The sequence below is a fragment of the Lepidochelys kempii genome, chromosome 2 (assembly GCF_965140285.1).
Source record: "Lepidochelys kempii isolate rLepKem1 chromosome 2, rLepKem1.hap1, whole genome shotgun sequence".
NCBI lineage: Eukaryota > Metazoa > Chordata > Testudines > Cheloniidae > Lepidochelys > Lepidochelys kempii.
The window spans coordinates 120902483-120925928 of NC_136381.1; the positions used below are offsets into that span (position 1 = coordinate 120902483).

Sequence of the window (23446 nt, forward strand, 5' to 3'; positions counted from 1 at the left end):
ATGTGCTTCCTCCTGCCTGTTCATTCCACACTGCACTGGGGACTTTACAATCCCCCCTAAATGGCTGACCATGCCCACTTGAGGCTAGGGTGCACCAAACATGCAGGGTCCCCTGGTACCATGAATCCTTCCTGCTCTCCGGCCTGTTGGTGGAAGGGGAGTCTCTGTACTCTTACTCCCCTTCAGCATCCCAGAACTCCCAGAGATTTAACACAGAGAAGGGGGTGGAGGTGGAAATCGTGGTCTTGATGAATACACACTACTCAAGTTACATATAGCAATTGGCCTGGCTCTCAATGGTGGGTGCATGTAATTGTGCACATATAATTTGTGTACACAAATACCATGATTACAAAGAAAAACAGGTATCTGTACGTACAAATGGTTAATTAGATGAATAGCTGACCGTGGTCCTGATTCAGCAAAACACTGAAGTATGTGCTTAAAATTAAGCATGTGAGTAGTCCCTTCTTTACTGAAACTACTTAAGCACATTCATTCTTCAAAATGGGTGTTTTTCACCTATTCAGGCAAGACTAACATAGGATAAATACAGTGAGTTTAACTTCTTTAGAAGTGTAATACTTGCCCTTGCTTTTCCTCACTTATGTATTCAGATTGTTAAAATGCACCTTCCTATGTTCTAAGTATAAACACAGGAAAATAAGTTCAAATGTAATCCCCTCCCACCCACAAAAATAATTCAAGCAAATAATAAAGAGTAGATTCTACTTTAATCTGGTAATAATTTAACCCAACAAGATTATCAATATCACCTGGATTAAGTACACTTGCTCCTAAAGAAAGCCTACCTTTCTGAACCTCTCTTGTCTCAAAAGCCTGGAAAGAGATGCATTGCACGCACTGGCTCTATTCGTCCAAGGTTAGAATCTAATTCCAGATTCAAATGCTGAATAATGAATATAAACTTCAAGTAGCTCCTTCACATCTAAACCAGTAACCTGTCAAGTACTGATCTTCAGACATATCTGAAGATCACAAGAGTCTAATTTTTATTTCGCTGGGTTGTAATTTTAAACTTCTGTGTATTTTGTCATGTTGTGGACATCACTATCAGCAGCCAGTCAGAACCTAAGAATGCAAGAGAACATTTAATTGCATTTCAGTCCTCTGTAAGCATCCATGAAATATGATTGGTGAGGCAAAAACATTTTTACTACAGTTGGCAATGTATTCACAGGTGGCAGTGTGGGAAAAATAGGTTTAATGTACAGTATGTACTTTAAAATAAAATATGTTGTGGTAACAAAGAGGTTACAAAATGCTTAAAATACACCCATAATTAAGAGTACGAGACTGCCACAAATGGACAGTCTGTCCCATTGTTTAGATTTTAAAACATTTCAAGATGGCATAGGGTTTTTGCCTAAATATAGTCTTTTCACCAAAAAATTACATGCATCAGTCTATATACAGAAAGAACCACACATTTAAGGGTCACAACCATCTGATTTTAGACTAGAATTGCGTTTTCTTACTACAGCCTGCTGGGAATGTTTAATGATTTAGCTCAACACAAGATAGAAAATTTTCCATTTCCAAACATCAAGCAGAGGCTCTGCCCCCTGGGTTTTCTTTCCAGCTCTGGCCTGACTGGTTGTATGACCTCGGACAAGTCATTTCGCTCCTGTGCGTCTCTCTTTTCCTCCCAACCGTTGTTTTTTCTTGTTTATTTAGACTGAAAGCAGGTTGTGACAGGCACTGTGTCTTACTATGTGTTTGTATGATGCCTAGCAAAATGGGGCACTAATCCTGACTGAGACTATCGGCACTACATATAATCAAAAATGAATAAAGGAGATATAGGTGCCAGCTGCAGAGTTTGGAACTTCCCCAAAATTTGGAGATGCTAGGATCTGGGGTTTTACTTCGAGCCCAACTGTGTTTTCAATGAGATACTTAAAATTTCCTTCAGGTAAACGTGATATGCTGAGGGCAGCACTTGACTAGGCTCTTGCAAAATCTGACCATATGCTATTCAGCATGTTCAGAAGTGACATTTGATTTCTTCAAACTTCTCAATTTTTTAAATTAATCCTTCAACCTCAAACGAGAGATTATTTTTCATGAGGAACAGTTTCATGCTCTGTTTGAAGTTTTCTTCTACAGCTGTTTTCAAGAAAACAGTGAATCAAAAAGCCTTTTTTTTTTTCAGTCTCCCATAATTCAAATGGTTGAATGCATTTTCTTTCAGCCTCTCTCTCTCTCTCATGCATTCACATTCAAATCACTTCTGGGCTGAGACCAAGCATAGAAAATTTCAGTTCCAATAGAGAGTTAGTTATTTCAGAAAGATAGGAGTGAGAGAATAGAATTACAATGGAACTTTGTAGCATATTTAACCTTAGCTATTTTTTTTTAAACAGAAACAGTTGACATTTGTCAATATTTAACACATAATGGTACCAGAGATACCATAATTCCCTTTAGATTTAGAATATGTGATACCTGGAGTGGACTGTATAATAGCTCTTGGTAAATGCTGAGTATTTAATAATAACTACTATGTAATGTTTGCAGACAAGAAAGCTGTAATATGAACACTGAGGTAACTGATTTGCATTGTAGTGCATTGCCAAATAGGTATTTCCATTTTATTTATTTTTTTTTCTTTCTTTTTTTTTTAAATTTGCTAGTCTACCCAGCTTTGTGATTATTTAAAATAGGTATTTGTGGAGATTGCGATAAACTTTGGGAGGATTAGTCTTCCTGTTTTAGAGAGTATGGCAGAGTGAAATTATTTGGGAGGTTAATGGGATAACAGGATGACCTGTTGTTGGTGGCTGGGGGTGTGGTAGGTCACTATGCTGTTGCAGATGAAATCCCTTTTATTGGGTATCTGGCCACAGTAGCTGCGGCCCTTTGATGGCCACGTTAAGATGACTGAAAGGGCATAGGAACAAAGTTGTGCCCTAGGAATAGGATGGCTATGGGGGAATTCAGTTGCTCACTCCTTGGGCTGATGAGAGGTGGAGACAAGGCTGGAAGGTGTTAAATTCCAGAAATGTCTGAGGGTCCTATCTGTGAAATCCCAACTCCCGCAATACTGCCAGAGTTGCCAGAAGTTCTTTAGGCCCTGGTAAAAGGAGAATAGCTGTGCTGCAATGCACTCCAGCCTGGTCCCCATGCCAGGGACTGTGAGTAGAGGCTTGTGTAGAGACTTTATATCAGCTTTACAATGGCCAAGGATGCTCCCCGCACAGGGGATACCCTGGGGGGGGGGACTTTCCACTCACTTTAAGGTACCTTTATGCTTCCAGAACAGTGCAAAAAAAAAAATGTAGCATAACTGAGAATCAAGCCCACAAAATGTTGTGCTCCTGTACTTCAGTCACAATTAGTATCATGAAGGTGAAATGTACTATGCAATTACTAATTGTTGTTATTTCATATTCCCAGAACTGAATTGACATAAGAACATAAGAGCGTCCATACTGGATCAGACAAAAGGTCCATCTAGCCCAGTATCCTGTCTTCTGACAGGGGGCAATGCTAGGTGTCCCAGAGGGAATGAACAGAACAGGCTATCAAGTGATCCATCCCCTGTTGGCAAACAGAGGCTAGGGACACCATCCCTGCCCATCCTGGCTAATAGCCATTGATGGACCTATCCTCCATGAATTTATCTACTTCTTTTATGAACCCTGTTATAGTCTTGGCCTTCACAACATTCTCTAGCAAAGAGTTCCACAGGTTGACTGTGCGTTGTGTGAAAAAATACTTCCTTTTGTTTGTTTTAAACCTGCTGCCTATTAATTTCATTTGATGACCCCTGGTCCTTGTGTTATGAGAAGGATGTCAAGTGGATAAAACAAAACATTCTACCACTTATAACAGTTCCATGGGGGGGGGGGGGGCTTGGAACCAGGGTGGACCGACAGCCCCCCTATCAGCACCCCGCTCCCCAGGAGGTTATCAATTGCCGGGCAGTTCAGCTGTCCCTCCCTTCACTGCCATGTGCTGCTCCTGCCCTCTGCCTTGGAGCTGCTCTCCAGAGCCTCCTGCTTGCTGTGCGGGGGAGGCGCTAATGTCAGGGTGTCCCCCTCCCCCCTGCTCCTGCACCCTACTTACCTCATCTTCCATAGAGCAGGGTGGGGACATGACAGGGCTCAGGACAGAGGGAGCTTCCTGGCAGCAGCTGCCATCTCAGCTTACCGATTAACTTAAAAAGGCAGTGTACTTAAAAGTGGGGTCAGCGTACTTAAAGGAGAAATGTGCATCTCTCTCTCACACACAGGGTGTGTGTCTGTCTGCCATGCTGTCTCCCCTCCCTCCATTCTGCTGCCTTGTAGAGTGCGAGGCTACATTAACAACAGTGTGTTAAACCTCAAGGGCTCAGCCAAAAGCTAGTTCATCATTTAGCAGTAAGGCATTCCCTGGGAAATATCCCACCCTCTAACTTCCCCACCTCAACCAAGCTTCACAATCATCATTGCTGTGTACAGTATTCAATTGTTTGTTTAAAAAGTATACTGTGTGTATATATTAGTTTTTTGTCTAGTGAAAAAAAATCCCTGGAACCTAACCCCCACTATTTACATTAATTCTTATGGGGAAATTGGATTTGCTTAACATCGTTTTGCTTAAAGTCGCATTTTTCAGGAACGTAACTTCAACATTAAGTGAGGAGTTACTGTTCACATGTTCCTAACTTTGAATATGTGAGTAGTTCCACTGAAATCAATGGGAATACTCACATGTGTAAACTTAAGCACACGTAAGTGTTTGCAGGATCAGGCCTTTAGTTTGGAAGTTTCAGGTTACTGTAGTTACTTGTAAAGTTTTTTCTTCCCTAATGAAACCAACTCATACTTAGGAAGGATTGTGTATATGTGACGGGTTGGACCCCTTGGGAAGTCACCTGATGTCCTGAGATACCACTGAGTCTACCCGTTCTGCCAGCATGGGCCTGCTTTTACCTGTCTTGCTGAGCCAGGCTCTTAAAATCTCCTCTAACATACACACAGGCAGGGCCACACCCAGCTGCTGATCGGCTCTGGGAAGACTCAGCTTGAGGGACTTGCTCCAACACTCAGATGTCCACCTCCCTTGGAGTACAGACCTAAAGATATAATATATTTGCCAATTCCCTCAATGTGGAAGAGGGTATGCACAATTTCTTGACCCCCCCAAGTTAGAAATCACATCAACTGGGTTGCATTATACACCAGAAATAAATTTATGAACTGTAACAGGTGTATTTTAAGTAGTTAAGGAGATAGCAGACAGAACAAGGCAGATTACTAAGAAAATAAAATGGAGCACTAAATACTTTAATACACTAAAGAAACTGGTTACATGCAAGTTCTCACCCTAAATGTGGTTCTAATAATCTTCTTCACAGGCCAGATGCCCTTCCAGCCTGGGACCAGTTCTTTCCCCCTGTTCAGTCTTACTCATTTCCAGCCATCATCTTGGGAGGGGGCGCAGGGGAGAAATGACTACCTGGATTATCTCACTCCCCACCCTTGGATAGGATTTGCATAAGGTGGGAGTCCTTTGTTTCCTATTTTGACCCCCTTCCCTCACAGTGGAAAGTTACAAGAAGTCCCAGGTAATGTTTTAATATCAGGTGACAAGACCACCTGACTCTGTAGGGCCCTTGTAGCCATTCTTCACAGGCTGACCCACACATTCACAGGAAGATTAAGCTCTTTTATAGTCCACTGTCCTTGTTGATGGGCCATCCACACGATCTGGCTTTTAAATTGTTGTACCTGAAGCGTTGGCAGTGGGCATAGTAGCACAGTTGAAATAGATACATAGTCAATATTTCTAATTTCAGATACAGAAATGATACATGCATACAAATAGGATAATCGCATTCAGTAAATCATAACCTTTCCAATGATATGAGCCATCTTGAATAAAGTATATCCCAGTTATGTCATTCATATCATAAGCATATTTTCATAAAGAATATGGAATGATACATCACAGTATTCTTGTCCAGTAGAGGCCCAGTACTAGAAAAGCAAAGATGATAAAAGTCAAGATTAAAATGAACAGTTAGCAACATGACAGAAAAGCACAATGACAAGGACGTGGGCAGCGGTCAGGGCTAGTGGTCAGAGCAGGGGGTCAAAACCAAAGACTGCATCAGGTACCCAGGCAAAGGACAGAATCAGAAAAGGAGTCAGGTGCCAAGCCAGGGGTCAGGAGTTGGGGAGAACGTCATGTACTTGGCCAGGAGTCAGAGACCACATCAGGGACCTGGAGGAGGGCAGGATGGCATGAACTGGGAGTAGACGGGGGTCTGGGATAGGAAGACAGGAACCAGAAGCAGCCAGGAAAGCAGCAACCAAGAGCATTAGCAATGCAGGGCTCAGGAGTCAGGTAAGCAGAAAGGGTCTGTAGTCGCAGCTAAGGATTTTGCTAGATGCTCGGACAACTTCCTGTTGTTACTTCCTGGTTCATATAGAACTTCTTAGCCAATCAGGGGGATGGATGTTTCCAGAATCGGGAGCTTTGGGGGTAGAGCCCTCTGCAAGTTAGCCCTTCCCTGGACCCTTCCCTAGTTCCGAAGGTGAGCTGCTGGATGGCAGTCGTAGCCTGAGCGCTGCCTGGGGCCTGGGTTTGAGGCCTGTGATCCCTCACAAGAAGCTGGACAGCACCTGTGCATATTATGCTTTGTCCTAGCCAGTATCAGCTTCTTGAGCAGTAAGACTAACCAGATTCATGTTTTTTAAAAATATTTGATTCAGATACTACCTTGTTAGGGCTCATATATGAACCTAGACAGGTAGGTAGATAGACAGCGTCTGATAATCTTCTATTAATATAGTCACTGTTCCTACAAAGCAGTCTGTGCAGTCAGACCCTTATGCTCACATTTAGTTTTATTGAAGTTTGACTCTCTGCTGTTGTAAGAATGCACCTCCACAGATGACTTCTCAGGATCAGGCCCATAATAAGGAGCATGAGCCAATAAGAATTTATGTCTTTAGGCCACTGTATGCTCTCGCTGTTGAAATATGCAAACTAAAAATACATGAAGTCATCTTGGCTGCTCCATGACACAAACCTGTCTGAAGCAACTGCTTTTACACTGGCTGTAGTGCCTCGCTGTTCAATACGGCTAGGTGGATGATATTTACTATTATGACCCAACTCGCCTTCTCCTCCCTGTGCACCAAGAAACCATTTAGAAATGAGTAACAAAACTACTTCATTGATGTTTACTACCCATAGGCTTGAAAGAACACCTCTCACTGGCCTACCTTCGTTGAAACATATTTGTTACACACTGAAACTTAGCTAAAGCAAACACTCATGGGGCAGATAAAAACTGACGGCTTACTAAAACCAAATAGTGAATACATTTGTAGATTTTATATTTATATAAGATGAAAACTTCTGCACATAAACTGATCAGCTCAGTGTATAAAAACAGCACTGGACAGCAGGTTCTCTAATAAGTTCTGTCCAAGTCAAGCTGATCAGCTGTCCAGCTGAAGCTCTTGTCTTTTTGGTAGGGTTGAGCTCACTGGCTCCACTTATGCAGAAGACATGAGGGAATCTGCCAGTTTGTCTTCCCAGTTAGAGAAACAAATGGAAAGGTGAAATGTTAGAGAAAATGGCCAGCTCTTCTTATGGGAGCTTCAGTAGAGGCAGCTGGCATGTTGTAGGGCTTCCTATTAGATATCAGCATACTACAACTGCCCTCTTAGGATATGCAGGCGAAACAGGCATGGAGAAGGTAATAAAAACAACCAGTACAAAGACACCCAAAGTAAGCATTACAGTAAGTCAAATACATGAAACAAATCACAAATAAAATAAATAAAAGTGAATATAATGGCTAAGACTACCACCACTCTTTTCAATTCTATGATTTCTTTTCTTTTCCTCTTTTTTTTCCCCTTTTAATCTGACAACAAGTACTTTGACAAAAGCAGCCTGCAATCTAACACCGAGCAGTTTCCTTCATGGCTGAGAGATGTCACAGAAAAGAGCAGTTGTATCCTTTCCCTCTGGCTATACAACAATTGTGTGATGACAACTGCTTCACCTGGACTGATGTCAGAGAAACATGTTTTCCTACTGAATGATCTAGAAAATGATGCACTAGATGGAGTAGTAATAATTATATAATATTTATAATTTAACTGTTTAATAATTCACTTAGTTTTTAAAGGCAAAACATGTTTTGATAAACATGTTTTCTTAGTTATACAGAACACTTAAGGTAGTTTTACTTAATAGAAAAAATTCCTATCTTTGTGAATCTTTAATTGAATTTGAATTTTCATACAAATAGAGCTTGGAAATAAAAATGAACCATCTAGTATATAATAAATGTATAATTTGACATTTTTAATATAATAAAAAAAGTAAAAATTAAGGATCTGAATAAATGTAAATTAAACTACATAACTGCTTAAATAAATAAATAAATATTTATTTAATAAAGATATAGTGTATTCTCCTGGTTAGCAAAAAGTAGTACCAAGTTTAGTGTACAGACTATATTTAGTTGCAAATTAACGCTGTTACCAACCAATAAGAATCAACCTTTCTTTCATAAAATAACTAACGTACAAATGCAATACACAATTAAAATTGATGTTTTAAATCTCTGATTTAAAATCAATCCACCTGATTAACTGAGTATTTTTTAACAAAAATTTCCCCTCACACTAGACACTAGTTAAAGCAAATCTAGTTTTGTCTTAGGCTCAGATTCAGCAATGACCTTTGGGGATTTTTAGTATATTTAATGTACAATAGTTCTGAATTGATATCAGTGGGAAGTTTTCTGTGCAGCATAAACAAAAGCAGTGTAAACAACGCTAAAAGATTATGTACCTCAGCTCCCAACGAACCAGGTCTATGGGCGTCACGTTATTGACTTGAACTCGGACCATACAGAACATGGTTGCAACCAAGGTCCTGTAGTGGCACCAAATCTTGTATAAAGGAGGTTGTCAAGGTTCCTTCCCCACTCTGAACTCCAGGGTACAGATGTGGGGACCTGCATGAAAGACCCCCTAAGCTTATTCTTACCAGCTTGGGTTAAAAACTTCCCCAAGGTACAAACTTTGCCTTGTCCTTGAACCGTATGCTGCCACCACCAAGTGTGTTAAACAAAGAATAGGGAAAGAGCCCACTTGGAGACGTCTTCCCCCCAAATATCTCCTCAAGCCCTATGCCCCCTTTCCTGGGAAAGGCTTGATAAAAATTCTCACCAATTTGTACAGGTGAACACAGACCCAAACCCTTGGATCTTAAGAACAAGGAAAAAGCAATCAGGTTCTTAAAAGAAGACTTTTAATTAAAGAAAAGGTAGAAGAATCACCTCTGTAAAAGCAGGATGGTAAATACCTTACAGGGTAATCAGATTCAAAACAGAGAATCCCTCTAGGCAAAACCTTAACTTACAGAAAGACACAAAACAGGAATATACATTCCATTCAGCACAGCGTATTTTATCAGCCATTAAACAAAAGGAAATCTAACGCACTTCTAGCTAGATTACTTACTAACTTTAGAGACGTTCTGAGTCTGCATTCCTGATCTATTCCCGGCAAAAGCATCACACAGACAGACAAACCCTTTGTTTCCCCCCACCTCCAGCTCTGAAAGTATCTTGTCTCCTCATTGGTCATTTTGGTCAGGTGCCAGTGAGGTTACCTTCGCTTCTTAACCCTTTACAAGTGAAAGGGTTTTGCCTTTGGTCAGGAGGGATTTTATAGCACTGTATACAGAAAGGTAGTTACCCTTCCCTTTATTTTTATGACAGGGGTCAAATAAGGTGTCTCAGACAAGGTTATGGTTTGCTGGTTATGATTATGCTGTCTATATGTGTGTATCATTTTTGTAGTTAAAGTTATGAATATTGGCTCTATACTGTCTGTATTTCAAACTTATCCGATGCTTCTGGGTGATGCCTCAGATAAGTTGGGGTCAACTCTGCCTAGCCTGCTTCATGGCCCATTAAGGACCATCAGCTATACAACTGACCCATTGAGAGAAGGCAGACACGCCTTGGGACTCAGCAAGGCATGCAGGGACATGTCTAAGGACAGAATTCTGAGGTTTTTCCATGCCATGTGATGGACAGCTTGTCTTTGAAACAAAGAAAATAGAGACTACATGGCAAAAGACTATAAAAAGCTGCACCTCCTCCATCTGGTCTTCAATCCTGCTCCTTACCTCTGGAGGAATTTTGTTACACTGAAGCTTTGAACCAAGGACTGATGACCCATCCCAGCTGTGGATGTATTCCAGAGACTTGATGTGAACCTGCAGTTTATTCTATCACTGCTGCAAGCCTGAACCAAGAACTTTACCATTACTGTATGTAATTGATTTCATTTAACCACTTCTAGCTCTCATTCTCAAAAACTCATAGAATCTAGAAGGGCCCCAATGAACTCGATTCTTTGAGTTGGTACTAGAGTCGATTGTCCCTTGTTTAGGATGAGGGTCAGACAATCTAAGAGACTTAGACATGCATTGGACAGGATAGAGGACTCCTTTGGACTTACCTCTCACTAACCAGTCATCCAGGTACGAGAAGATATGAATTCCCCTCTTCCTGAGGTATGCTGTCACCAGGGTCATGCACTTGGTAAAATTGTGGGGAGCCAAGAACAGAACAAAGGAAAACACGGTGTCCTGATGGCGCTGACCTGCCACAACAAACCTCAGAAACCTCCTGTGGATTGTGAGAATCACCACATGAAAATCCAGGGTAGCAAACCAGTTGTTGTGATTAAATGCAGGGAGAGCAATTGCTAGGGTGACGATCCAGAATTTCACGTTTGATGAGGTTGTGGAGAACAGAGAATAGAATCCCCTTCCCTGTTGCTGCAGAGGGACCTCCTATACAGCTCCCACTGCAAGTAGAATCTGGACCTGCTGAAGGAACAGTGACTTATGGGAGACAGGTCCCTGAAGGGAGATAGGGTAGGAGGGTGGAGGGGAGGGATGTTCAGGAATTGAATGGTAAAGCTCAGTCTCAGTGCCTAGGACCCATGTGTCCATGATTGCTGAATCCGAAGTATCATAAAAGCAAGACAACTTATCCCCAAAACCAAGGGCATAGGGGTAGGGAGGTCACAACTGGAGTGCTACCTGGGACCTGAAAGTCAAAATGGCTGCTTGCTCTGTGCTGGTGGATGATGAGCTGAGTGACTAAAATTAGAGCCAGAAGACGTTCCTCTCTGGGACATGAGACTTCCTGGGGAAGTCCTGCTTTCTCAGGGAAGGAGGGCAGTCGGAAGAAACGCTGTGAGTGATATTGCTGCTGACTGCCTTAGTGACTGCCTTAGTGGCACCTCTTTGTAGCCAGGATATAAACTCCCAACGAACATAAAGCCTGGGAGTCTTTAAACAAATGCAGGGTCTCGTCAGTTTTGTCTAAGAACAAAAACCAACCACAAAAAAGTAAGTCCTCTGTAGTTTGCTGCACATCCAGAGCTATATCAGAATTCTGCCATCATGAAGCCCTCCTCAGGAACATAGCTGAAGCCATAACTCTGTCCAAAGCATCTGCCATGTCCAAAGTTGACGGCAACGAAGTTTTGGCCACAACACAACCCTCCAAAATGAACACCTTAAACTCTTCCCTGGAGGTTTCTGGCAGCTTATCCATGAATTTGGATACAGTGTCCCATTTGACAAAGGTCATATATGCATAGCAGTACCTACTTGCTCATGATGCGCATCTGTAAAGATGAAGTGTTATGAGTTTTTCGCCCTATCAAATCTAGCCTCTTTGATTTGTTGTCCTTAGATGTGGACATATACCTCCCCTGCTGTGATCTGTCATTTTTTGCGGTTACCACGAGACAGTTAGAAGCTGAGTTGGAATAGAAGCACACAAAGCCTCCGATGGGAACATAACGTTTCTCAGAACGATTCGCAGTGGCAGGCAATGAAGCTGGAGTGTTCCATAGGGACTTCACAGGCTCCAAGAGATCTTCATTTATCGGGAGAGCCACCTCCCCGGAGCTGATGACAGCAGAATATCCAAAACTTACACGTGTGCTCCTGTACAAACTCAGTGGGGATGCTCAAGGCGGAAGCCATAAACTTCAGGAGGTCTTGATATGCCTTAAAATCTTCAGGCACAGGAGAAGCAGAGTCCCGTACTCCGGTGATGAAGAAGCAGCAGGATATGGTACTAATGGAGGCTCTTACAGGGGAACTAGCTCTTATACAAGAGGATCAGGCTGAACCAGCTCAGGAGGGACGACATCAGCCTCTGAAATGGAGGCAACTAGGACCAGTGAACTTATCCTGGACTGTGTTGAAGAGCGGGATCTCATGGACTGAAGGATGTCCCAAGAGTTTCAAGGAAGCCACTGGGTACTGAGCTAGCCGCTACTTTCCCTACTATGGGAGCAGTGCCCGTCAGGTACCAATAGTGATCCAGGAACGGTCTAAAATGCTTTCAAAAGCAGTGCTTAGAGGGGGAGGGGGTGGAGAAAGATGCCCCTAAATCAGATCCCAAGGAGCCCTGGAAGTCCTCATATGACAGTTATTGCTGACACCGATGTCACTGCTACTAGACTCAACGGATGTCCGACAGCCAGTACCAGAGTTGATAGTACAGACACCCACTGGTCAAGATGCAGTACTGAGGAGCAGTTAGATGGATCAGCTGCATCCCACATGTCAGAAGAACCATGGTGCCATCAGCAATCCTCTTAAATCCTGGAATGGGTTCTCAGAGGACCTGGGAAAGGCAAATGAACCTTCCTCCTCTTAGAGGAGGCACCAGTCCTCGAACGCACAGCAACGTCACTTGACAACACCAAAGGGGAGCCAATCAATCAGCGGAGTCCCTCAGTGCTGAAGTGAGCTTAGTGGCCTGCTCCAAGAGGTGCTGCTTTCAGGCACAAGCCCCTCACCACCCGCATTCTTCTCTTGAATGACTTGCAGAGGAAGCACCCTTCTCCCAGAGACAGAAAATACCTCTGGTGGGAGTCAATGTTGGGAAGAGCCACCCCACACATTGAACAATGCTTAAACCTTGGCGAGGGCACCACTCAGGAGAGCAAACTACCTACTAAAAACTAAAACTAAACAAAAAGGTACTATTTAACCACACTAACAAACTGACAACTGTATACAACTAGAAATCTCAGAAGACAGACTGAAAGCATGAGGTAAAACACCACTCAGAACAAACTAACCCTAGCCATAGATGATAAGAAGGACCTGTAGGGGGCAGAGGGTTGTCCAGAGTGAAGCCACCTTTAGATAGCCAGGGGCTAGGGCTACAGGCACTGTGGATGCTGCTAGGCAAAGTTCTCCAGCTTTAGTGCGCTGGGCGCACACACACAAGTGAAATACTCGTCTGAAACCACTGAAAGAATAATTTGAATTTACTTTTCATTATAAACAGGCTGCAAAAAAAGGTTTCTGAAGCAAGAAGCTACTTTCATGTGTTAATTCAGCTTTCATTTACAGTGCATAGTTAAAGCTCTACTAGATTACGATTAGTGGAAATTCATCAGTATAAAATGAGAGGGAACTAAACTAACTGATTTATAACTCACACTTAAGACAAATATTAATTGTTTATGATGCACTGGAAAGGGTTTATTAAATGGAACATAAGATCATTTGTATTCTATTCCCAGGCATTGCTATCAAGGACTAACTGGAATCAAATGGAAAGGCATTTTAAAGCTATGTGTAAGGACCTTCACAGAAAATATTGCAGCTGGTTTACAATCTATATATTGCCACGCACACCAGCATAAATATATCTTATGAATTTAGAAATACTACTATTCCTATCCCCTTATAGTATTTGAGTGCAAATGCAATGCCCAAGTGCCTGAAACTGTGTCTGTTAAGTGCAATTGCCTACCCTAAAGAAAACCTTCCCCTTAAAATGTCTGATTTAGGCTTTAGAGTTTCCATACCCATCAAGATGAATAATGAAGTTTACAGATGTTGTTTCAATCTGCGTAGGACACTGTTACATTGGTTCATATGAAGAGGACTACCTCCTAAACCAAAAGGACTAGAAATGGATATTTAAGTTTGCAAATGAAAACTTGCACTATGCAGACTCAATCTGTCACGGGGCCAACTAAACACATCAAGCAGGCAAAGAGTTTGACATCCCTGCTTCAGAACACTGGTAAATGTAAATTAAACCTGTGGATATACTGCTCCATTTTTCCTGTTCAGACGTACAACAGGGCGGCAATAGAGTTTTTCAAAGATTTTCTCACCTCTCCTGGGACTCTCATGATTGAAGAGGATGCCATTCACAGCGAAGAGATTGTAGGCCTCCCTGAAGTTCACCACAATCCAGTAGGCATACAGTTTGGCTGCTCCTACAAAAATAATTTAAATATTACATAATACAACCACACCCACACCCACTCTAAAAGAAATGCACTTCTTTATAGAAAGATGAACTAGGGTTTGATTAATTCTCTCAGTGTGCCATAGTTCACCATAAAAAAAGCCAGCCCAATAAACAGCAACTGAATGAGAAAACACTCCTTTCTGCAGAGCCATAGTCCTGGCTAGGAAGTGTTAAGAAGGCACCTTTCACTTGTTTTCCTATGCACACTCAAGCATAGCACTTTTTCTTTTACAATATAATTAACACAGTTAGAGCGTGTGAAATACGCCATGGTGGTGACCTCTGCTAATAAAAAAAATTACGTTGGGGGAATAAAAGAAAATCTGGTGCCTTAACACTTAAATTGATTTGAAACTTTATCACTGTAGTATTCTAAGCACATTGCTTTAATAAGTGTTTCAACTTAGTTCATGAGAGAAGTGAGCTCTTGGGAAATATTCATTCAGGCAACAAAAATTATGAAACCTTATCACTTCAGTGCTATCTTACACTTCTTCACTAAGAAGGAATCACCCCTCCCTCTCACCCGTTTAAAGAGGTCTCCGCTCCAGATCTGAATGAACAAGGTTTTGTGAAGTGAGATGGTAATTTCCAACCCTCAGGCAATGGCAGCAAATACTTTTTATTTAGTAATTCATAAAGGTATGCTTCTCAACATGTCTAGTCACTTTTGTTCTATCTTTACTTTAATCTCATACCCAAATGACTTCAGCCCTGAGACATGAGGAACAGAGTGTGCACAGATGCACACACTCGAAAACTCACCATACGGAGATCTGGGATAAAAAGGTGTAGTCTCCTTCTGTGGTATTTCTTGCACTTTCCCATAAAGTTCACTGGTTGAGGCTTGGTAGAACTTCACAGAGTTGATAAGGCCACAGGTCTTAACAGCATCTAGAAGCCGTAAAGTGCCAACTCCATCAACATCAGCAGTATATTCTGCTAGGTCAAAAGAAATCTTGGCGAGGGAGAGAGGAAGTAAAACCACGACAGAGATTTACTAAAGGCAACCACAAATGCAACAAGTATACACAACAGATTCACATTTATGCCTTGCTAGCAATAGAACCAACTATATATGTTCAGGCTGATTTCAATTTTTAATTTACAAAAATATCCAAAATGATTTTTAAAAACAGATTTCTGCAATTTGACTACAAAATGAAAAAGCAAAAAGAAGCAAAAAAGTCTAGGAGACTGGTAATCTGCTCACAAAGGGCATTCCCATCCCTAGATTATTCCCACCAGATGGTGCAGATTTATGATCCTTCCTTCTCCTGTAGTCCATATTTTGACAACAGTGAAATAGTTAACATTGATGACATTTAAATTACTATTATTGGGTATCTGAACTATTATCCCATTGACAAACAAGGTAGTTTACATTTTTCAGATATATTGTTTCAGGTTCTCTGCAGATTCAGGCAGAAAAAATTTCATTCATGTCACACTTAATTGTTATTTTTTCTTGCAATCATAAGAACTAGAGATTTAGGGCTTGTCTGCATAGCAACTGGATAACATACATAGCAAGTAACCAAGTCAAATGTAATGCAACACCTCTATTATTTTGGTACAATCCTGATTTTTAACAACATAAATTATATGAAAATAAGGTACTGTTATTCCAAAATAAGAGGGTCCTCACATAAACTTCCATTGAAATAACTGAAGATATTAATTAAAAAGCAATATAACTACTTCCGTTCCAGTCTACTGTGTAGACAAGCTCTTACTTTAAAAAAAAAATGAAACCTGACATTCTGGAGAACAAAATGGAAGTCTAAAAAATAAAAGTGAGTCTGCTGATCTGGTGTGAACCAGCATAATTCAAGCCCTGATTTGGTGGAGAGAGGGAATAAACAATTTTGTGACAGATTGATTTTAAAACATAGCTGCTGCTTGAAACTTTTCAGGGCTTTGAAAGGTCAAAGAATGTGATAAGTAGCATGAATAAATATATTTATCACATCTCTCCAATTTATCATATGGATGCCACCTCCAACTATTTGAGGTGTGTGTATATATGAAATAAATTACAAAACTCCCATCGACTGCAATGGGGCCAGAATTTCCTGCATAGTATATATTATTTCTACTGTATTCCCAGATGATAATCCTTGCTCATATGCAAGTCGTAGCAGACTACCATACATGTAAATTGTAAATGTACCTCAGGTGAGCTCAGATGAGAACAAATATTTTCTAAAAAATCCCAAATTACAAATTCTCTATCCAAAGTGAACACTGAGCCTATAATAGCAATACTAGAAACTGATCTCACTGGTTTATGCACAGACCAAATGCACAATGCAAGCTTTTCCCTATTCCTTGAGAATGACCTCAATCTTCACCTGGAAAAAATCACTCTTGAGGGTGTGAGGTAATTCTGCCTCCATGTTTGCCCAGTCCTGAGTGTCTCTTGAGCAGAAACTGACAGCTTTGTGTGCGTTTGGTGTTTTTGTAATGTGGGCTATTGTTCACTAGGGACTAGGCTCAAACCACTAAATTCATTTCAATTAGGACTGCAGGTTAGACTAAAATGGCAGCCATGAAAGTGAAAAATGTGTACTTTATCAGCTAAACATTCCAACTCCAATAATGTATTCTAAGACACTTTACACAGTACAGGGGCAGTAATGTCTTGCATGTAAATAACTGGATACCTTCTTAACATGGGGCATTTTTTGTGACTTCATTCTGGCACTATAGAAGACAGAGCTTTATAAAACAGAAATTCCTTACGTAGATTATATAGACAGATTTGTAAATGAATCGGACCACAGAAAATTCAGGATTTGTCCAATATCAAATGATCTACCTTTCCTCTATACATACTGGTTCTATGAAGCCAATCAAAGATTAAAGATAAAAAAAATCTAAGCCCTCTCCAAGTAAGAGCTCTTAAAGAAAAAAATCTATAGTGACTGGTCAACATTTAAAGTGCATCTAGATTGGAGGGTCTTAGCCCTGGTCTACACTATGAGTTTAGGTCAAATTTAGCAGCGTTAGATCGATTTAACCCTGCACCCATCCACACAACGAAGCCATTTTTGTCAACTTAAAGGGCTCTTAAAATCGATTTCTGTACTCCTCCCCAACGAGGGGATTAGCGCTGAAATCGACATCGTCAGGTTGAATTTGGGGTAGTGTGGACGCAATTCAATGGTATTGGCCTCCAGGAGCTATCCCAAAGTGCTCCATTGTGACTGCTCTGGACAGCACTTTGAACTCAAATGCACTAGCGATCCTGACCGAGCCAGGTCACTGTGTCACATGCACTCTGTGCTGTGTCAGCCTTGGGTGGGGGCCTGACTGCTTTGTGAGCAGGAAGGCCACAGATCTAGACATCGCATTAGGTAGCTTCTGTAGCTAGAGAAAACATTCCTGTGCATTAGGCAAAGTCTGTAGCAAAAAAAGAGAAGCCCTGTGACACACCAAACTGTTAATAATAAACAACCACACACTACATAAAGTATAATAACGACCACGTGAAGGATATGTTCAAGTTGGGTTTTTGTAATGTAGTGGTTATCATGTTCACCTAACACGCAAAAGGTCACCGGTTCGAAACCGGGCAGAAACAGGTCACTGTTCCTTTTTCTGACTCCCCTCCTGCATTTTTAGTCTTAGAACAGACTGCGCTGTGAAATTTTACTTTGAATTATATCAATTATGAGTTAAATAATATGGAAGCTCTCTCTAAGTTATAGTCCCAGGTTCCTTACCCTTTCAGCTGATCTGATAAATTAACATTTTTGTTAGGGGCGGGGGAAAATTTTCAAGCTGAGCAGTATCTTATTCCTGAAGCAGACTCTGATTTCATGAGTAAGGTATTTCCCACTATGAATAAATGTGGAGGAATCAGACGAAAACGTGATTTGTACAGCAAGGGAACAAGGAATTTGAATAATAGAGGCCCATTTCTGCTACCCACACTCAGAGTGACTAGACCTCACTGGCACAAGAAGTCCCATTAAGGTCAATGTGACACTTAACATGAGTACAAGTTTCAGAGTCGTAGCCGTTTTAGTCTGTATCAGCAACAATGAGGCATCCTTGTGGCACCTTAGAGACTAACATTTATTTGGGCATAAAATTGGATTTTAGCCCACAAAAGCTTATGCCCAAATAAATCTGTCTATCTCTAAGGTGCCAGAAGGATTCCTCGTTGTTTTAAAAAGAGTAAGGGCTGCAGACTATAAGTGAAATCCTGACCCCACAGAAGTCAATGGGAGTTTTGCCACTGACTTCAGAAGTGTCAGGATTTCACCCTCAGGCCCTACTGAGAAGATCACAGTCTAAGCTATCTGCTGTTTGGTGATCTTAAGTGCAAAGTACAATTACTACTCTATAAAAATAAAAACCTATTACATACTACTATAAACATTACTTTAGGGCTCAGTTCACCCCTATGTGAGAAGCGGCAGTACAACTAATCCGGAAAGGCTTTCACTATTCATCTGAGGAGGTACTTAAATTTAACCATATTAATTTTTATTTAAAAAAAACACAAGTGCAAATGAGTGGGTAAACTGAGTTTAGTTGATTTATGGCTTCCTATCTCCAACCATCTGCTGATCAGGCTGCCACTCACTGTTGCAGAAAACAAGGTGTTTTATAGCAGAAATGCATTTCTTAATTTGAAGAAAATGACAAACAGGAAAAAATAGCCATCCAAACTTTTTTACAGTGCCAGTCTCTTCACGAATGCAAAGAAGCTGGAGTCTGATGCCACGGAGAAGACTGAAGTTAATCTGGAAATGCTTGTCTCTGTAAAGTGCATTTGTAGACATATATACAATTTTGCACACACTTTTGCTGTAATAACGTATCACCCAAGTTGTTTCAGTATGATCCCTTCCCTTGAAACTACTAGAGACAGCTGTTGAAGACCAAACCTGATCAGAGCAAATAGGGGAAGGAGAGAGAGACAGAGAAGGGGCCATCATCTGCTTTAGGAAGCAAAACTGTTGCTCCACCTTCTTCTGCCATATGCAGTGAACAAAACCGGAATCAAACTAAAGTTTGTGGCTAAACCAACTCCCCTCCATCCTCATCCTCCAAATACACAAGCAGTATTAGGGCTCTACATCAGTTTTTTTTTTGTTTGTTCTTCTCGGACAAATTTAACTTTTATCCACCCTCAACTTCTCAGGGTTAATCTGCCAGTGGCAAAAAACTGGGAGGGGTTGTTTTTATTTAAAAAAAAAAAAAAGAGGTGTCATTTCCTAGTAGAATTTTTTTCCTAAGAATATCTGAATCATGCAAAAAGAACAGGAGGACTTGTGGCACCTTAGAGACTAACATTTATTTGAGCATAAGCTTTCGTGAGCTACAGGCCAATGGGGGCTTTGGGAAGCGGCGCGGGTCGAGGGCTGTGCTGGCCGCCACTTCCCACAGCCCCCATCGGCCTGGAGCTGCGAACCACTGCTAGTGGGAGCCGTGATCGGTCAAACCTGCGGACATGGCAGGTAAACAAACCGGCTCGCCAGGGGGCTTACCCTGGTGGGCCATGTGCCAAAGGTTGCTGATTCCTACCCCAGTTATCTCAACATCCTTCCAGTAGTGCATTAAGCAATGTGACCAATATTGGTTACACATAGTTTGTTCTCTCTCTCTCATCCTCTCCCCAGAAAACTGTATGTGTAGCAGAACATTTTGTTGATTAGAGGTGGTGAGCACGCGTGGCATGTGGATGTTAGAGATGGCAAGGTCAAAGAAACATGTCTGGCACTCGTAGTGGAAGGTGCTGAGGTTTGTGATGGTCCTTAGTTCCAGTGGGAATTAATTCTATAGTCTCAGATCAGCCCCAGAGAAATCCATCTTCCACACAAGTGAGCTTTACCCCGATGGTAGAAAGTTCCATTGTCCCATAGGAGCAAAACTGTTGACTAAGATCTTCATCCCAGAGCTTCAGTCGATTTTTTTATATACGATGGATCCAGTCCATTGAGCACCTTGACAATAAGGCCCATGTGTTTCAGTATTCTATGGAAGCCAGCATAGGGAGTGGAGGACAGAACTGATGTGCTTGCGGTACCCCAGGTTACAGATGAGATGTGTTGCAGGGCCCTGTCTGAACTGCAGTACCCTAAGCGCTGAAGGTTTTATGTCCAAGTGTATTGCATTGCTGTAGTACAGATGAAAAGTGATGAAGGTGTGGTGGCTCTAAGACACCTTTCTACACTCAGTAATTTGGTTGGCTGGTAATTAAAATAGTCTCTGACATAATTTAGAGCAGCCTAAGGTGGCTTTTGGAGTTAAAGTGTCTGTGGCATGCTCAGTGCAGCTGAAATGTTCAGAGATTTTTAGCAGTAAGACATGCTCCTCTGTATATGTTCAAATGGTGATTTTTTTCATGGTTTATAACTTGGCCAATCTAGCCAAATTTTCACGGGGACAGTACAAGGCATCTCTCTGACTCCAAGACTATCCCCTTGACAAATTTCAAGATCTTGCTCCAAACCTCTGAGGTGACAGAGGTCTTCAAAGAAACAGCAAGAAAAACAGGTTAGCATTGTTAAAACTACCTATTTTCCCCTTGCCTCTTTATTAAAAATGACCACACTCTTTTTGTTTCAGAGTAGCAGCCATGTTAGTCTGTATTCGCAAAAAGAAAAGGAGTACTTGGGGCACCTTAGAGACTAACCAATATACATCTTTAGCAAAGAAAAATTCAACCTGAAGCAGAGTAAGCATGGAAAAATTTAGCCTGAGAAGTTAAAGTTTGACAGTTACAAAAGCAAACTGAAAACATGGGATTATAACTGGACGTGTCAGGCAACTTTAATAATAGAGAAGGAGTACTTGTGGCACCTTAGAGACTAACCAATTTATTTGAGCATGAGCTTTCGTGAGCTACAGCTCAAATAAATAGGTTAGTCTCTAAGGTGCCACAAGTACTCCTTTTCTTTTTGCGAATACAGACTAACACGGCTGTTACTCTGAAACCTTTAATAATAGAGGTTCTCTAAGAGAGCCCCCTGCATTACTGCAGGTGTATTTAGGTGCCTGGTTCACCAGTAAGTGCCCCCCCCACATATACACCCAATTTTCACCTGTGTCTTTGAAGCAATCTATTGGCAGACATCTGACAGCTGAAAAATGTGCTGTCTAGAAAAGCCACTGACTGTTAGTTATTTTCAAGTTTCAACATCACTCTCCTTCACTAGAGTATTAGCTGCCTCTCAGAATTATTTTAAACAAGACAAAGGCTTCATTGGCTGTATAAAATATTTGAGTCATCTCAGAATTTTTTTTTTATTTTTTTTAAGAAAAGCAGTAAGTTGTGACTGTCATCTTTTTATAGTATTTAAGTTTAAATAAGTAGTATTATTTGAATAGGAAATAGTAGATACTAGTCACTGAGATTGCAAGCTAAGGCCTGATCCTGTGAGCTAATTGTCACAGAGGGAGTTGAGAGATGCTCAGCACCAATTTGGAGGCACACATCTTTTTGCAGGATCAGGCCCTACGTACCTTTGTCATTCATCATCTCTCCTCCTCAGAAGAGCTTCATATAATGGAATGTTCAGATCTGATAGCAATAAAATGCTGAAGAGGAGGAGGAGAGATCTCATAGAACATGAGATTCAGAATGACCATAAACCTTTGTCACAAAAATGTAACCTTCCCATTAGTTTTGCTTATCTTCTCATCCATTCATTATTAATTTGATGGAATTGGGGAGTCGTCAGGGTTATGTGATGCAAGGAATTTATCTTGTAGAACAATCTCCAACCAAGTGTTCAAAGAAGCTTGAGTTTCAAATTAAAGAAAGGTTTTTTTTTTAAACTTAGGGGAAAAACGTGTTTTGGGGGGGAGTTTTTAAATCATTTTCTAACTGGATATTTAGAGCATATCTATGTTTACCTTACACTGCTAAAGCACAATAAGCATGTAGCAAAGCCAGGAAGAGTTTTGAAATGTCGTAACTTCAATGATTAGTGACACTATAATACTCTGAAAGTTTTCTTACATAGTGAAATCCAGCTGTGCCAGAAGCTTTAAACACTATTCAAAAAAGGCTAAAGGGGTGACTTGCAGAGTCACTGGAGAACATTAGAAAGGAAGATGTAAAAAGATAGCCAATTCATTTTACTTTATATGTGCCAGGGGAATAAAGGACCATGAATAAAATGCGAGAGGGAAAGAGTCACTTTGAAATTTTCCTTCAATGTTTTTTTTTAAAAAAAACAACACACATCTCCATGGATAAAGAAATGGATTTAAAAACGCTCATTAAAGTTAGAACCAGGCATTATTATAATAATGTATTTTTCTACCGCATACGGTATGACATTCTTCCACAATTTCCTCCTGTGACCCTGGATGCTTTCAAAACATGAAGCAAGAATGTTTTTAAATACATGAAATCATGAAAACTCCACCAAAATGCAGAAAACAAAAAACAAAAAAGTTTATTACACCATTTTTTGGAGTCCTGCTACTGAAGGCAAGTTGGATTGTTGATTTTAATTCAACTGCAGGCCACAATTCCATTCCTCTCTAAACAATCATCCGTTTAATCCATCTATTATGAAATAACCTAACAAAAATGCTTCCCAAGTGCTTGACTCAGTTTATTCGTAAACTTCAAAAAGAGGTTAATCTCTTCTGTTTACTGGGAGACTAAAACCCATAACATCTCTTCAAGAATATTTTTACACTGTAATCAGCTGATTAGTCTATTGTGATAATAGTTCAATAACGGTCCAAAATTTAGAATAGGGAGTTTAATATAGTGGCAAACATAGTAAAGCAGATTACCGATTGTATTTTCTGTAAGTTACTCAAGCAGAACAGTTTCCTTGCTGTCCTATTTTAATGTATATGGAAGACGTTTTCAGTCTTTCAGCTGCATTGCAATGGATAGGCAGGATCATCTACTGATTCAGCCTGTTAGCAGCGTTGAAATTATATTTGGAAATACTGATTGATGCCAGAGTTGTAGCTTGCCAGTCCACACCCCAGATCTAAAGGAGGTGAGCGTGGCTCACTGGGCTGGGGGAACAAGGGACAGAGAATGTGAAGTGAAATGAAATGTAGCTCTCTTTACTTAAATACTCCTATGGCAGTGTTTGT

At 40.9% G+C, this 23446-nt stretch overlaps 1 protein-coding gene across 2 annotated transcripts in view; it reads right to left on the reverse strand.

The window, feature by feature from the left end:
- Window positions 1–23446, reverse strand: part of GMDS (GDP-mannose 4,6-dehydratase) — a 550209-nt gene that overhangs the window by 309129 nt on the left and 217634 nt on the right. For both annotated transcript variants that reach the window (XM_073332192.2, XM_073332193.2), the window contains exons 5-6: window positions 15125–15317; window positions 14220–14324 (exon numbers count right to left, since the gene is read on the reverse strand). In XM_073332192.2, coding sequence (XP_073188293.1) covers window positions 14220–14324; window positions 15125–15317 — 298 coding nt within the window. The remainder of the gene's footprint in view (window positions 1–14219; window positions 14325–15124; window positions 15318–23446) is intronic.